The 13,458-nt window shown below is 40.5% G+C and overlaps 1 protein-coding gene across 1 annotated transcript in view; it reads right to left on the minus strand.

Annotated features, from left to right (window-relative positions):
• The window catches only part of LOC109970351 (voltage-dependent T-type calcium channel subunit alpha-1I-like), a gene marked incomplete at its 5' end in the record, with an annotated part of 125,189 nt that overhangs the window by 30,868 nt on the left and 80,863 nt on the right, over positions 1 to 13,458 (minus strand). The window contains 7 exons of the mRNA XM_020617854.1: positions 3,098 to 3,207; positions 5,109 to 5,260; positions 6,037 to 6,229; positions 8,592 to 8,681; positions 8,876 to 9,001; positions 10,401 to 10,527; positions 11,792 to 11,970. Of these exons, the coding sequence (XP_020473510.1) occupies positions 3,098 to 3,207; positions 5,109 to 5,260; positions 6,037 to 6,229; positions 8,592 to 8,681; positions 8,876 to 9,001; positions 10,401 to 10,527; positions 11,792 to 11,970 (977 nt within the window). The remainder of the gene's footprint in view (positions 1 to 3,097; positions 3,208 to 5,108; positions 5,261 to 6,036; positions 6,230 to 8,591; positions 8,682 to 8,875; positions 9,002 to 10,400; positions 10,528 to 11,791; positions 11,971 to 13,458) is intronic.

Genomic DNA, 13,458 nt, shown 5'->3' on the forward strand with positions numbered 1-13,458 from the left:
GCTTGACTGTTGCTTCTTAAAATTCAAGCTTTCAGAGAGTGTGGGTGTGTAAAGGTCAAGAGGCTGATTTACTAATCACGCCAAAAGATGTCAGCAGGAGTACACGTGTTCAGCTTAGCATGTGTCAGATGTGCACGGCAGCAGTTAATTTGAATGATCTAGTCAACATACAGTAAATGTCAGAACATTTGTCAACATAGTGGAGAGTAACAAATTTGTTTCAGAGGTCTGTCTTTGGTCACAGCAAAACCTTGGCTAATAAGATATTTAAGCATCTTTACATTTACAAATCTAAAAGGTGAAAAGTGACTATTGGTCCTACAGCTGAAAAAGAATATGATTCTTTCATATTTTTCTCACTTGATCTGATTTTTAATATAAAAATGTTCTCTTTTCACATCAGAAGAGTGTCATCTAGTTATTGTTCCTCTGTGGGCTGTGGTTGTCTGAGACGAAACCATTCACTTTGACACATCTGATACAGCGTCAGGTTAATTTTAGCCAGTATTTTGTCTTTACAGAACACACAGTACTGTACAACAGCTTTCAATTTCCATGCCAATAATTACTAATCACCTTCTCAGAGATTTTGTACTTCTCCTTTTGTACTTCTCATTTTAAGACATTATTTGCTGTTGCTTTGTTTATGCTTCTTTTTGGTGTTGTGTGTTTACATTGTGTACCTTATTAGCTAGTTTAAATATAAAAGAGTTAGTAAAAAGGCAACGTTCTCCCTCATTTATCCTTTCATACATACGCCAATGGCGGGGGGATAACGTACAAGGCACTGGCTCAACCATTAGTGGCGAGCGGGGTTCAGTGTCAGGCTCAAGAACACGTCGACATTGTGGACAGAAGCAGCTCAGGATCAGTGGAGATTAGTGGAAAACCCGCTCTATCTGCTGAGTCACTGTCATCTTTAAATTCTAAGTTGAGAATTGTCCAAATGCAACTTTTTAAAGTAGTCTGAGTCTGGTTTCACTGGACCCAGAGCTGCACTATGAGAGAGTGGAAATAAAAAATGATGGCCCAGTTGTCAAAATTAAGTCAAATCATACATCTAAACTGCAGTTTAGTAGGGAGGACACTTCCTCACATACACAATCCCCATGTTTCTGTTTTACTCTTGTAAAGTTTCTTTAATTTTTAACTACATTTACTGCACAACTGTTTCCTGGGGTATGTTCCTCCACAGTTTAATGTCTTCTACTTGATAATATCTGAGTCCCAGAGGAGCAGAACTGGCACACACCAGGCTCACTGGGTGTAAAGACATTCAAAATGGGGTTGCCTCATAAAGCCAAAGCTTTCCAAAAAGTGGGAAGGTAGGAAAAGACTGGGAAACAGAGAGATGAATAAAAATGAAGGACAGAATGAATAATATATAATAGGAATAATAATATGACTTAAAGTGTTTCTGTTTACATAAGAAGAAGGAGGCAAAAAAAAAAACAAGACAGAGAGACAAAGGCAGACAAAGCACTAAAATAGCTCAGAAGAAACAATTTTGCAAAGAAGGGGTGGCAGAAACAACCAACAGCAATTTACCCCAGCACACCCACAATGCTAAAATGGATCAGAAGCTGGCGTAATAAAATCTACACAGTAGGGCATTTCAAATTATATTCACCAACACCATCACAGCTGCTCCACACATGGCTGAGAGAGGACCCCCTAGCTGGATTGTTAAGGTGCTGGCTGTAGATAATGAAATCTATTAAAATTCAAAAGTTTCTGCACCTGCACCGCCTCAATGAGTCATTCATTCAGTGTAATACACAGTAAAACCAGCTCTTATAGGAGTTATTTTTACAGCATGTGATTCTGAGAGTAACATCATCACTAGTGAGGAACAGCAGAGAGAACATCATACAGTATACGTGTCAAAATGCCGGTGTAATCTTTACTTTGGTCATATCCTGACTATTGTTGATCATAGTTTTTATTAAATATTTTGGCCATTTTTGCCTCTATTTAGATATTAAAGTGGGCAGGAAATGGGGAAAACAGATGCTGAGACCTGAGGTCGAAACTGCCAAAACTACACACACGCTGTGCATGGTGTACAGTGCACCTCACCGTAAACCGTTGGGATATCAGGGCGCCCCAGACTATTTCTGGTTTTATCAGAGATCCAAAAGCTTTCATGAAAAAATGCACTCCGGTATCCATTTATTTAAGGAATCAATTCTGTCTAGATATTATGATTATACAAAACTATGTACAAATGATGCGTCTGGCAAGTCACAAAATGTTGACCTCAAGCAAATCTGCAAAAATGGCTCAGTATTTCGCTTGATTTCCTACATTAGCCACATTTGCCGTACAGTGCCTGCTCATATTGACTAAAACGTAATTCAGCTTGCTTATGGTTATAATTACAGCAGTGAACAGAAGTAAGTGACTTGCATTGTGAGACAGGACCTGTTTCCTTTTAATGTTGATCTGAAACCGTGACTTTTTCCTAAAGGTAACCAAAGATTTACGGACCAAGTACGCAAACCGTGTTCTCAGTCTTCAGAGACCTGCACTTAGTACACCCATCATCCACCCTGACCACTTCCCTACAACTGCATGCAGTGCCAAACATACCTCCACCTTCACTGCAAAAAAGTACGTCAACATAATCAAGGCAGCAGTTACTTTTCTAAAAACAATGTGCATGGCCATACAATAGCTGATAATTGAAACACAGATCAAAATCAAGAACTTTGTTTTCAGAATAATCTTTCAGTACAACGTCCACATCACTCCTAAAGGTTGCACCAGCCCCAGACTCCATCTTACCCTCACTAATGAGCAGGTGTCAGAGGCAGAGACACTTGTGGATCTCTCATGTTACATTAAAAGATTACCGGGTGCTAACATTTAAGGAGTGGATAACACAATTATAACATTCAGGCACTTCCTCAGGTGAACCGATAACACAAACATTCATACACTCCTCCTGTAGGATATTTGAGAATGCAGTATTTGTCTAATTATATATTATATGTGCAGGTGTTGTCCTGTTATTGGTGCAGAGAGAGTAAATAACAATTCTGATATTGGTGACTCGACATGCTTCATCAAAATCTATGGCGTGTTTCCCTTGTACCTGTCTTTGAAGAAGCGTCGAAAGCCAAACGCCACCAGTTTCAGAGACGCCTCGATCACAAAGGTGGAGGTGAAGAAGTAGTTGCAGTACTTCAGTGCAGTCTCCAGAGACTGAGAGAAACAGGGGTTAAACAGGAAGGGAGGTTAGAAACAAAAGATACCAAAAGTTACAGTCAGTTAATTTCTTTTCCTCCATCTCTGATCATAACTGTAATAAACACATGAAACATACTTTGCTCTACCACAGTTCATATCCACTTCTTTCCACATTAAATGTGCTAAACTGATTCGCTGTTCACGGCAGTGCGTTATTGCCACCATGAGAAAAAAAAATTGTTCAATATCTCACTGTAATGAGAAAATACAGTAAGTTGTTATAACAATAAAATAGTGTTGTAATAACATGAAAAATATCAAGTTTTAAAGTGAAAGTATCTCATAAAAATGAGAAAAGTACTATTATAACAAGAAACGTTTCTTGTTTTTACCAGATACTGAGCAATACACTGCTGTAGCTGATGCAGTTTTTCTTTTTGCAGCAGTAAAATAATATTGAACATAAGGATGAAAGTTGTTCTTCAGTGAATCTCTTTTGTCAATATGACAAAAGTATTTTGTCAATGAAACTCTTAAATGAAGAAAGCTGAATTCTTTTTTAACCACACTGGTATTAATTATAGAAAAGAGCCACACAAATAAAAAAAAAGCTTGTAATGTTAAGGATTAACATGATGAAATGTAGCCTAATGTTTACGTTTGACACTGAATCTATCAAAAGGGTTTTTATCTGATTAATCAAATCAAATTTTATTTGTATAGCGCCAAATCACAACAAAAGTCATCTCAGGACACTTTACAAAGTAAGGTCTAGACCTTACTGATTACTGATCTACTTACACAGTGAATTTGTTTCTTTTATTATCTTCCTGGCTAAAAACCCTCAGTGAGCAAAGTCAACAGCCACAGTTTTTCCAGAGGCCAAGTAACTAACACAGATTTGAACAGCTGTTCAATTTGCAGTAACTAGCTTTCTTTCCCTGTTGCTTCACTCTCCAGTCTATTGTTATGTAGCCATAAAACCTGTGCAGCAGGTCTTTGAGTGTAGTCTTGCATATGTGGGAGGTAGTTTTAGACATCATTGTCAGCTCAAACTGTTGTTGACCTGAAATGTTAATACTGGTGCAAAACAGCAGCTAAAAAAAGGTAAAGTTAACTGAAAATAATGACCTGTGTGGGTTTGTCTGTGTGCAGCCGTATAAGCTGCTAACATCTTCTAGCTTCACAGAACTGTTATTTAATATCGGCAAAGTTTCAGCTCACCGGTGAGAGAGGAGCCTCCAGACAAGGTGAGCATGAGGACAGCTCCAGCTCAGAAATATGAGAGGAAGCTGTTAACATCTTAAGAATGAGAGAAAATCTCATCCCATGCTTAATTTGCTACACCTGACTGATGTTCAGTATGTTAAAGTGTCTAATTCAATTTCCTCCCCCATGAGAGATAAAAATGAAACTTGGAATAAGTTATATGTAGATAATTCTTAATCTGTGTCCTAAGGGCAGCAGGAGAAGGCATGAACAATTTTATTTGAATCCTTCAATAACCCATAGTCTTAATAACTATCGTTCATTTATTTGATAGTATCCATCTCAAATGTGAAAAAGGTTTATTCTACTTTGATTTACTCTCACTTCTTCCCTCCATCATACTAGAATCCTGTTATTTGGGGTTTAATGTAAACCGAGGGCCCTCTCTGCCTCTGAGAAGCAGTTTACTAACACTCCAGTCTGACAGCGTGTTTATATTCTAGCATGTGGATGAATGTGTTGGTTGTTTTTGCTGCTGATTCAGAGCAGCATTTTGGCAGCCTGCCTCTGGAGGTGCCCACTTTCAAAGAACCCTGTCCAGATGGCGCATCAACCACCTCCTCAGAAACAAGAAACGAGTCTGCTGTGTCTGTCTCACTCCGACACACCCTACCTATCCCTCCATCTCAAACCAGAAGTGGGCTCACCTGTGGCTGGCTGTAGTGCTCCAGTGACATTGTGATAACATTGATGCAGATGATGAAAGTGATGACCAAATCCAGGTAGTGGCTGGTACACAGAGTGTGGATAGCAAGGCGAACCTGACCGTAGGATGCATAGTAGGGCAGCTTCTGGGCCTCTGGAAAGAGAAACAGACACAGAGGAGGATTTAATGAGGCAAGGACGGATTTGGATCAGCGAGAAGACAAAATGTGAACAACTAAAAAAGGGATGTTGGGTGTTTAGATTCACTGGGAAAGGAAGCAAAATGTAATGAAGTGAAAAAACAAAGCACAGAATCAAGAAGAAAGGAGAGAAAACACGCACATCCAGGAGCCGTAAAAGGAAGGACAAGAGGGAACAGACAGAATCAGTTATTTAATTTAAAGAAATTATTATTTTATTTATTTTAAACATTAACCAACTTGCTCACTTGGATTTTATTCTAAAATGCTAAACAAATATATACATTTAAACAAATGAGTACTTTATCTTTATTAATAGTACTTGTATCTGTTTAATATTCCTGTATTCTTTTCCACTTCACCTCTCTTGAGTCATTCCTTCCCTTTTTCCTCTCTTGAGATATCACTATTTATCTAGTAGTTATTCTTTCCTCTGTGCTTGCTCCCCTCTTCCCCTGACAGGAAGTTAATACTGTATCTGTTATCTTTCCTCCCATCTATCCTTATTTCCCTTGACTTTTTCTATCCTTCTTTTCACCTCCTCCTCCAAGTTCCCATTCCTTGTTTCATTTCATCATTTATTTATGTATCTCTCATCTCTCCTTCATGTGCTTCAAAGCATCTACTCCTCCCTCCATCTCTTTTCTTCCTTATGTTATACAAAATATATTCCTACTTCCCCCACTCTCCTCCATCTGTTCTCTTTCTCCTTATCCCCCAACTCTCTTACTTCTTCTTTTCTTCTCCATCCGGCGCTGGCGTTTCTCCTCACGGCGCCGGGCCTCCTCCACCTCCTGGTGCTGCCGACACTTGTGGAAATTCTCCACCACCACGCCCACAAACATGTTGAGGACGAAGAAGCTGACAATCAGGAGGAAAGAGATGAAGTAGAGCAGCATCCATGGATTGTTGTTGGTGAACGGCTATAGGGGAGGACGAGGAAGTGGAAAGAAGAGAAATTAGATGAGGAGTGTCTGAAAACAGGTGGAGACCACAGGAGTCACTCAGGAATGAAAGGCAAGATAAAGTGATTATGAGGCGGAGGAGAAAAAGAGAAAATCACCCAGAAGAGATCAAGGTAACTGTAATCATAGAAAAGAGTAAAACCTTAAGATGGAGAAGATGTGGAGAGAAAACTGTGTGTATAACTGGAAAGAGAAAGAAGGAACATTTTAGAAAAAGGAGAATGATTGTAGAAGATCCAGATGGCAGAGAGGGCAAACTGTAAATGATCCTCAGGGAGCTACCGTCACCTTTTGTCCAAGAATCAACAGGGTTACGTTCTTGTACTGAGGCACAGTATATTCAGAAGTTACCTCTGAATATACCCTGGGGACGTCCTGAACATCAGTATTATACAAGACCTGACCCATCTCTGATATTGATGACAGACTTCATATCAGTTCCAGTAAGGTAGTGAAATACTTTCCAGGAAGTCCAGCTAGTAACACAATCCATGAGTGTGAAGGCGTATCAGACACCGAAACTCTGCACACTGCACCCTCAGACAAGAGTGGACACCTCCAGCAAGTTATCACAGCGGCAGCTCTTTTCACTTTAATGGCAGTGGTTATGGGATCATTAAAAATATGCTGTTCACATAAAAATTACAACCAGGAATGTGTGCTCGTCTGTAAGCAATCAGCTACTGCAGCACCTTACTGGATGATATTGCATTCTGGTAAAACTTGAGGCTGACAACTCTGCTCAGACTCTCGCTCCGTGTGATCTGAGATAGGCTGAAGGTTGCCATGATGCTGTACAGACTATGCAGGAGGAGATGATAACTGGATGGAACACTTTATGTGATTAGTGCAAGCTATATATTTGAAAGAAACCTATATAAAGTATGTGATCATGCATCATCCTCAAAAAGGGGCTAATATAATTTAGGCTGGAACATCAGTTCATTCTTGTTGTAGTTTATCATTGTAATAAATATGATGAAACGGTGAGTGACATCAGATCATCTTAATTTTTTGAGAAATGTCTGAAATATTAATAAACAATTAACTAAGCCACTTCACATCCGCCACAGTTTCAAAGCCCCGAAGGCACCACCTGTCAGAACGGATGGCAGGTGGGTGGAAGAAAAGGCAGGACAGAAAGACATTGTGATGATGAGATCAGGATGATTGGTGAGGAGGTAGTTATTAGAGGGAGTCATTACAAAACAAAAATCAAATTCAGATGCAATAAAACCAGAGATGAGAGTCAGAATTTCAATCAGGAGGAGCACTGAGTGTTGAAAGCGCAGAGTGCAGTGCAAATGAGATTAGTCATTCAATGCCATGTTGGCCTGCGCTGAGGTTTCTCCCTGAGGCGGGAAAACTGAATCATCCAGAATAATGCCCCCTCCGTAATAGATTCTTTAATAGATTTTCAAACAAAAGCACTTCCAAGGGGAATCTATTCACTTTGTAGCCACTTCAGAAGACTAATTTGCATCGTGCCATCGAACGTTGACGTCACGTGTGTGAACGTGAGGTTAAATTCTAAACCTCTCTAGAGAATTTCTGTCCTATAACTCTGCTCTACAGCTTGTGAGTGAGTTAATCTCTCCAAGTGAAGCTGTGATGGTACAGTGGAATATTATATTGACAAATGGGTAATTGCAGTAATCTGCAAAGGGTCAACATTACAGAGAGAACACTGCAGTTTGTGGAAATATTATGACGGCACAGGGTGTCACGGCACCTGAAGACAAAGCTACCAGTTTGCCAGTTAGTTCCCACCCTCACCTTCAACCACACTTACCTAAAATATAAGATCACAAGGTCACACAATCACAAGTACACAATGTTACCCACTGTAACAGTTTGACTCACTTGTGATTATCATAAATTCACAGTTGGTTTGGTCACGAGATTTTTTGACAGCAATCAAGATACAGAGAATCACTGGCCTTATACATTAAGAAGAACAAGAGAAGTGGATATTAGGTAGAAGCCAATGCTCTATATGCTTCTACAGGAGCCAGTTGAGCTGGTTTGATGAACTGATCAGGAAGCTGCAGGATGCCTCCCTGTGGAGGAGCTCTGGGTATATCCAAATGAGACCTCATGGGGCCGACTAGCAGGGGGCCGCTCTGGTCTGAGAATGCACAGGATTCCCTAGAAGGAGCCGGTCGATGTGGCTGGAGATGCAGGCATTTGGGCTACTCTGCTTAGTTTGCTGCCACTGCAAACTGGACCCACATGTGACATGTAGCATGTGACTGTGTGTTATAGACGAGTGTAAGTACACAGGTTTGTACCGGCGTTGTGTATGTCTGTTTGCTATCACCTGCTGGTCAATCCCCACTGCATCAAGCCCATGGTACATGATGTTGACCCAGCCGTCTTTGGAGGCCAGCACAAACAGGGACATCAGAGCCTGGAGGGGACACACACACACAATTTTAAAAACTAAAACACTGTAAAACAATGTAAGGAAAGATTTAAAAGCATTCCTGTGCCAGTCATTATCGCTATACGAGCATGTGCACACATGTATATGTGTGTATACGTCCAGAATTTCAGAACTATCCAGACAGGATGTCAGTGATGTAGTTTTTCTCTCTCTTGTACCTGTCCAAGGTTGTCAAAGTTGTATTTGTGGTGAATCCATCGATACTTGGCAGCCAGGCAGTCGGATTTGTTAGTGATGTTCTTCACGTCCAAACCCACACAGTAGTAGAACTTGCCTTTGAAGAGCTTGCAGGAGAAGCACACACAGAGAGGAAAATGAGAGACGGAGGCACACAGAGAAGAATCCCGACGAAGCCAAGACAACCCTTTTTTGAAGCCACTTTAATTTCATGCAGCTTTTGAAGTCATTTCATAATTAGCGTCGGTAACGAGTGTGTGGATGAAGCCTAACTGAAGAGACCAAAAGTACTTGATCTCAACAGTTTGGTTTTCCTCCTGAGAAAAGCTGTTTTTAAATATCTATCATATTGAAAGAAGGGGACGAGTAAAACAATGAATAACTGTGGACAAATAACACTAAATGATGTGAGGAAGAACTGGGCAGGACTGATAACTAGATGAAAAAAAGAAAAAGAAAAATGCAGGACTACACTGATGAGATGAAAACAGGAAATCAAGTCAGTAATCCATTTTCAGGACTGAAGGACTCGTCTTTCAGTAGGATAAACAATATAAAATATAGACTGGTGTGCGGATATTGTCAATACTGATGCACTGTGGGTGGCTGCAGCTCCCCAGTCCACATGTCGATGTGTCACTGGACAAGACAGCAAACCCCAAGTTGCTCCAGGCCAGACGTACGTGGGGCTTTGTCTGGTAAGGGTCCATTTAGAGTGACTGACACTTTGGTTTAAATTAATGGGCCATTTCTGATAACACAGTGAAGAAAACTTATTGAGGAGATTTAACTTTGATTGGTTTGCTTCGTTTTGTGGACACAATATGTTCCATTAATTGACAGAGCATGTACAGTACTTTGTTGTTTTGATGCTCAGCTTTGAGAATCTTTGTTGTGTGATGGTTAATGGAAACTTCTGACAGCTTCTGCTGTCTCTGTTCTTAGGTTAATTCCAAAATGAACAGTTCATTTTTTGCCTGTAAAGGATTGATAAGGCTGTGGATTAATAACAAGACCAAGTGGAAAGTGGAAAGCAAAACTTGCTCTTCCAAACTCAGCCTGTTCTTGGTTTTGAAAGGAAAATTATCCCCTACCTGTTGCATTGTAATGTGCTAACTTTGGACATCTTCCTGTTGGATTGTGCTCTAATTAGCCTTCTTAGCCGTGCTGTGAGAATGTGATTTCACTGTGGGTGCAACATGGCTCCACAGGATCATCTCACATGCTCCACAGTATTACTGTTTAAACATGTTTAATCTTTCATTTCTTGGTTTTATTTATTTTTTTGTTCTAGATAGACTTTATCAGGGCCATGGTAAGCACGGGGGTCACTCTGTTAGATCATATTATATCTGCAACAGTATGAACAGCTCAGCGCCAATGAAAACCTTTTCAGAGGACATTCAAACATTGCTAAAGATGTGCGAGATGCCCTGATGGATAAAAAAGAAATACAAAAACACTGTAAGCTGACGAGCATACAAATCCAAATATGTAGGTGCTTACCTGAACACCAAGAATGCCAAAGATGATGAAGAAGGCGCAGCAGATGAGGACAATGTTGCCGATGGGTTTGAGGGACGTGATGAGCGTCTCGACTACCAGCTTCAGCCCTGGTGCCCTGCTGATCACTCTGAAGGACGTGTGGAGCGAGAGAGAAGTCGTGTAGTTCAATTTGATGCAGGAGACATAAAGAAGTTTTAACAACACATACACTATTTCCCCTCGATAGCTCCAGCTTGAATTGGTGCTTAAAAAAACTGTACATGTAACAATTTGTTGTAGTTTAGGAGAAGAAAAAATAAAGACTGTGATAGACTGAGGGGCCCACGATACACTGATTGTAATGACAAACAGCGCTGACTGAATTCATCCGAACCTAAAGCGATTTTAGCTGAATGTAATTTTGCCTCTATAGTTAACTTCTCTATCAGGTGATGCTAGGCCTTAAGTGATTAAAAACATTTCTTAAAGCTGTTGATCCCACTGTAAGGGTTAGGAAGTCCCAAGGAGGTCACAAGATAAATCTGAAATGTAATGAGATAATTAACGAGACAGAAAAGCAGGTACAACTTTCTAATGAGGCACCATTTACAAAGGGTTTATAAATGGCTTTATTAATATTAAATACTTTGCTAATCTGTTATGGATGAGTCATTAGACAAAGAGCCTTTGGATTGCCAGACTGCAAATAACCCGTTTGGCTGGTCAAACAATCTACATACTGAACAACTGATTTATAAAGATTAGAACATGTTTAATTATCCATCATAAAAGCCATTAGTTACAACCTATCAAGCCTGTTCCAAACATGCAAATGAGGGGTACCAAATAATGTTACATCGTCACAAATCTTTCCCTTATCTCTGATCATTTTCTTGTGGATTTATGGACAGTTTGTCAGGTTTGCCCGGCTGCACCTTCCTCTCTTCTCTCCTTCTCGCTCTAGTCTGCTCCTTCTCACTGATTCTCTTGATTGAACACACCTGTCCTGATTTTCTGACACTCTTCAGCTGCGCCTCCTTTGTCACTCCCTATTTATACTCGGCTTTTCCTTCACTCCCTTGCTGGTTCTTTCTATGTTGTTAGCCAAGGAAAGAGGGGCTGATCTGCAGATACTGTGATGACAGCTCGAGAGGACATGTTTTAAAGCCAAAATGGTTAACAAAAAAAGCATTTTAAACATTTTATAAAGACTGAAATGTGTATAGAATACATCCTGTAAATAAATTCCAAATGTATTGTGACCCCAGTCTGTACATCTGCTCATTACAGTGTTTAACAGCTTCTTGCTTGTCTGTGTGCTGCTGTCCAGTCCAGCTGTATGAAGTTCATTCACACCTCTTAAGAAGTAATAATTATGCTCAGACTAAACATGTAAAGTTTCTCTTCCTAACCTGAGGGGCCGCAGTGTCCTGAGCAACCTGAGGACACGGAGCACTCCCAGGATCTTTGCTCCACCCGCCATAGACACCACAATGTCAATAAGAGAGACGAAGACAAGGAAACCATCGAGAATGTTCCAGCTGCTCTTCAGATAGGCTTTTTCTCCCAAGTACAGACCCATGGACACCACCTGGAGGGGTGAAGAGAGAGAGCCAAGATGAATCCCATACAGGCGAGGCAACAGTGGCCAGATGCCAACACACTCTCTGATAGGAAATAATCATTCAGTCAAACCATGGGAGACGGAGGGGAGGAAAAGAAAGACAAGCAACACCTCCAAAATCCCAGTATGAGAGAGTAAATGCTCAGAAAGAAATGAGAAGGAACAGACAAATAAAAGAAATGCAGAGAGGATGTGAAAAGAAGGGCAACTGAATGAAAACCAAGTCTGCAATAATTCACTCTCTGCCATCACACACACACCTTTGAATGTGGTTCATAGTCTTTAGTATGGCACATCCCCAGCAGAATTAAAGTCCAGATTTGACACTGAAGGTTTCTGACTGTACTGTGCCTGGAAGAAATGCTTTTGAAAAATGTAAGAAGTTTATGTTTCCATTAAGACATATAGTATTCTGGACAGCTGACACTGCCCTGTGCCATTTCAGCAGTCTGCCTTAAATCCTCGTAAATCAGACACTTCTCCACCCTGGACCCATAAGCTGTCTGGCCACTCATGCCAAAATGCTGAGGAGGTGGGTGTTGTTGTGACTGGAGCTGCTTTGTCTCTGGTTTCTAGTCTGTCAACCTCTAGCTACAGCTGGATGCTAGATGCTACTCACTGGATGAGCCCTAATGGGGACTGAACCAGAAAGGAAGGGCACGGCAAGGAACATTAACAATGAGACAGTATATCACAGCAGGAGGCATGAAAGGCAGAAGCCAGAGGTGGAGGAGGAAGGCAGAAGAGGCTCAGAGGAAAAAAAGAAAGGTTTGAGATGAAATAGTGTTGGTAAGCTTGGCAGATGTTTGCACACATCATCATCATTTGACACATATCAAGCTTTTTCATGTGATTAACAATCTATGGTACGTGGAAAGATATGGCAGGCTCGTCTGCCTTGTTTAGAAGAAAATGCCACTGGAGATGTGGCAGTTCACAGACACTTCCCATCCAATCTGACAGAGCTGGAGAGGAGCTGTCAGGAAGAATGGGATAAACCGTACTAATCCAAGCGTACAAAGCTGGTAAAGGCTTACTCAAGAAGACTCAAAGCTGTAACTGCTGTTAAAGGGACTTCTGCAAACTACTGAATTGGCAAAAACTGCAGTTCTATCCATTTAAAATTAAGTCTGCAACACAATATGGTGTGCAAAAAGTTAAGCTGTTGTACTTCTTAGTTTACTTAATACTGAATTTAAGATTGTTCATCTAGCTGTTATGGCATGTATATTATTAATATACACAGCACTTTATTAATCCCTATGGAGAAATTCAGTATTATTATTGTAGTTACATAGAACAGGTGGTATTTTGTGTGCAGCTTTGTGTTGAAAGAGTACCGCAACATTAGATGATGAATTCATGGGAAACTCTTCTACAGTACTATTTATGCTGACACTGACATTTACCCCACAGAATGAATTGAAATCACTGGCATCTGCAAAACAAGGGCAG

This window comes from Monopterus albus, unplaced genomic scaffold (assembly GCF_001952655.1).
Source record: "Monopterus albus unplaced genomic scaffold, M_albus_1.0 scaffold195.1, whole genome shotgun sequence".
NCBI classification, from domain to species: Eukaryota; Metazoa; Chordata; class Actinopteri; order Synbranchiformes; family Synbranchidae; genus Monopterus; species Monopterus albus.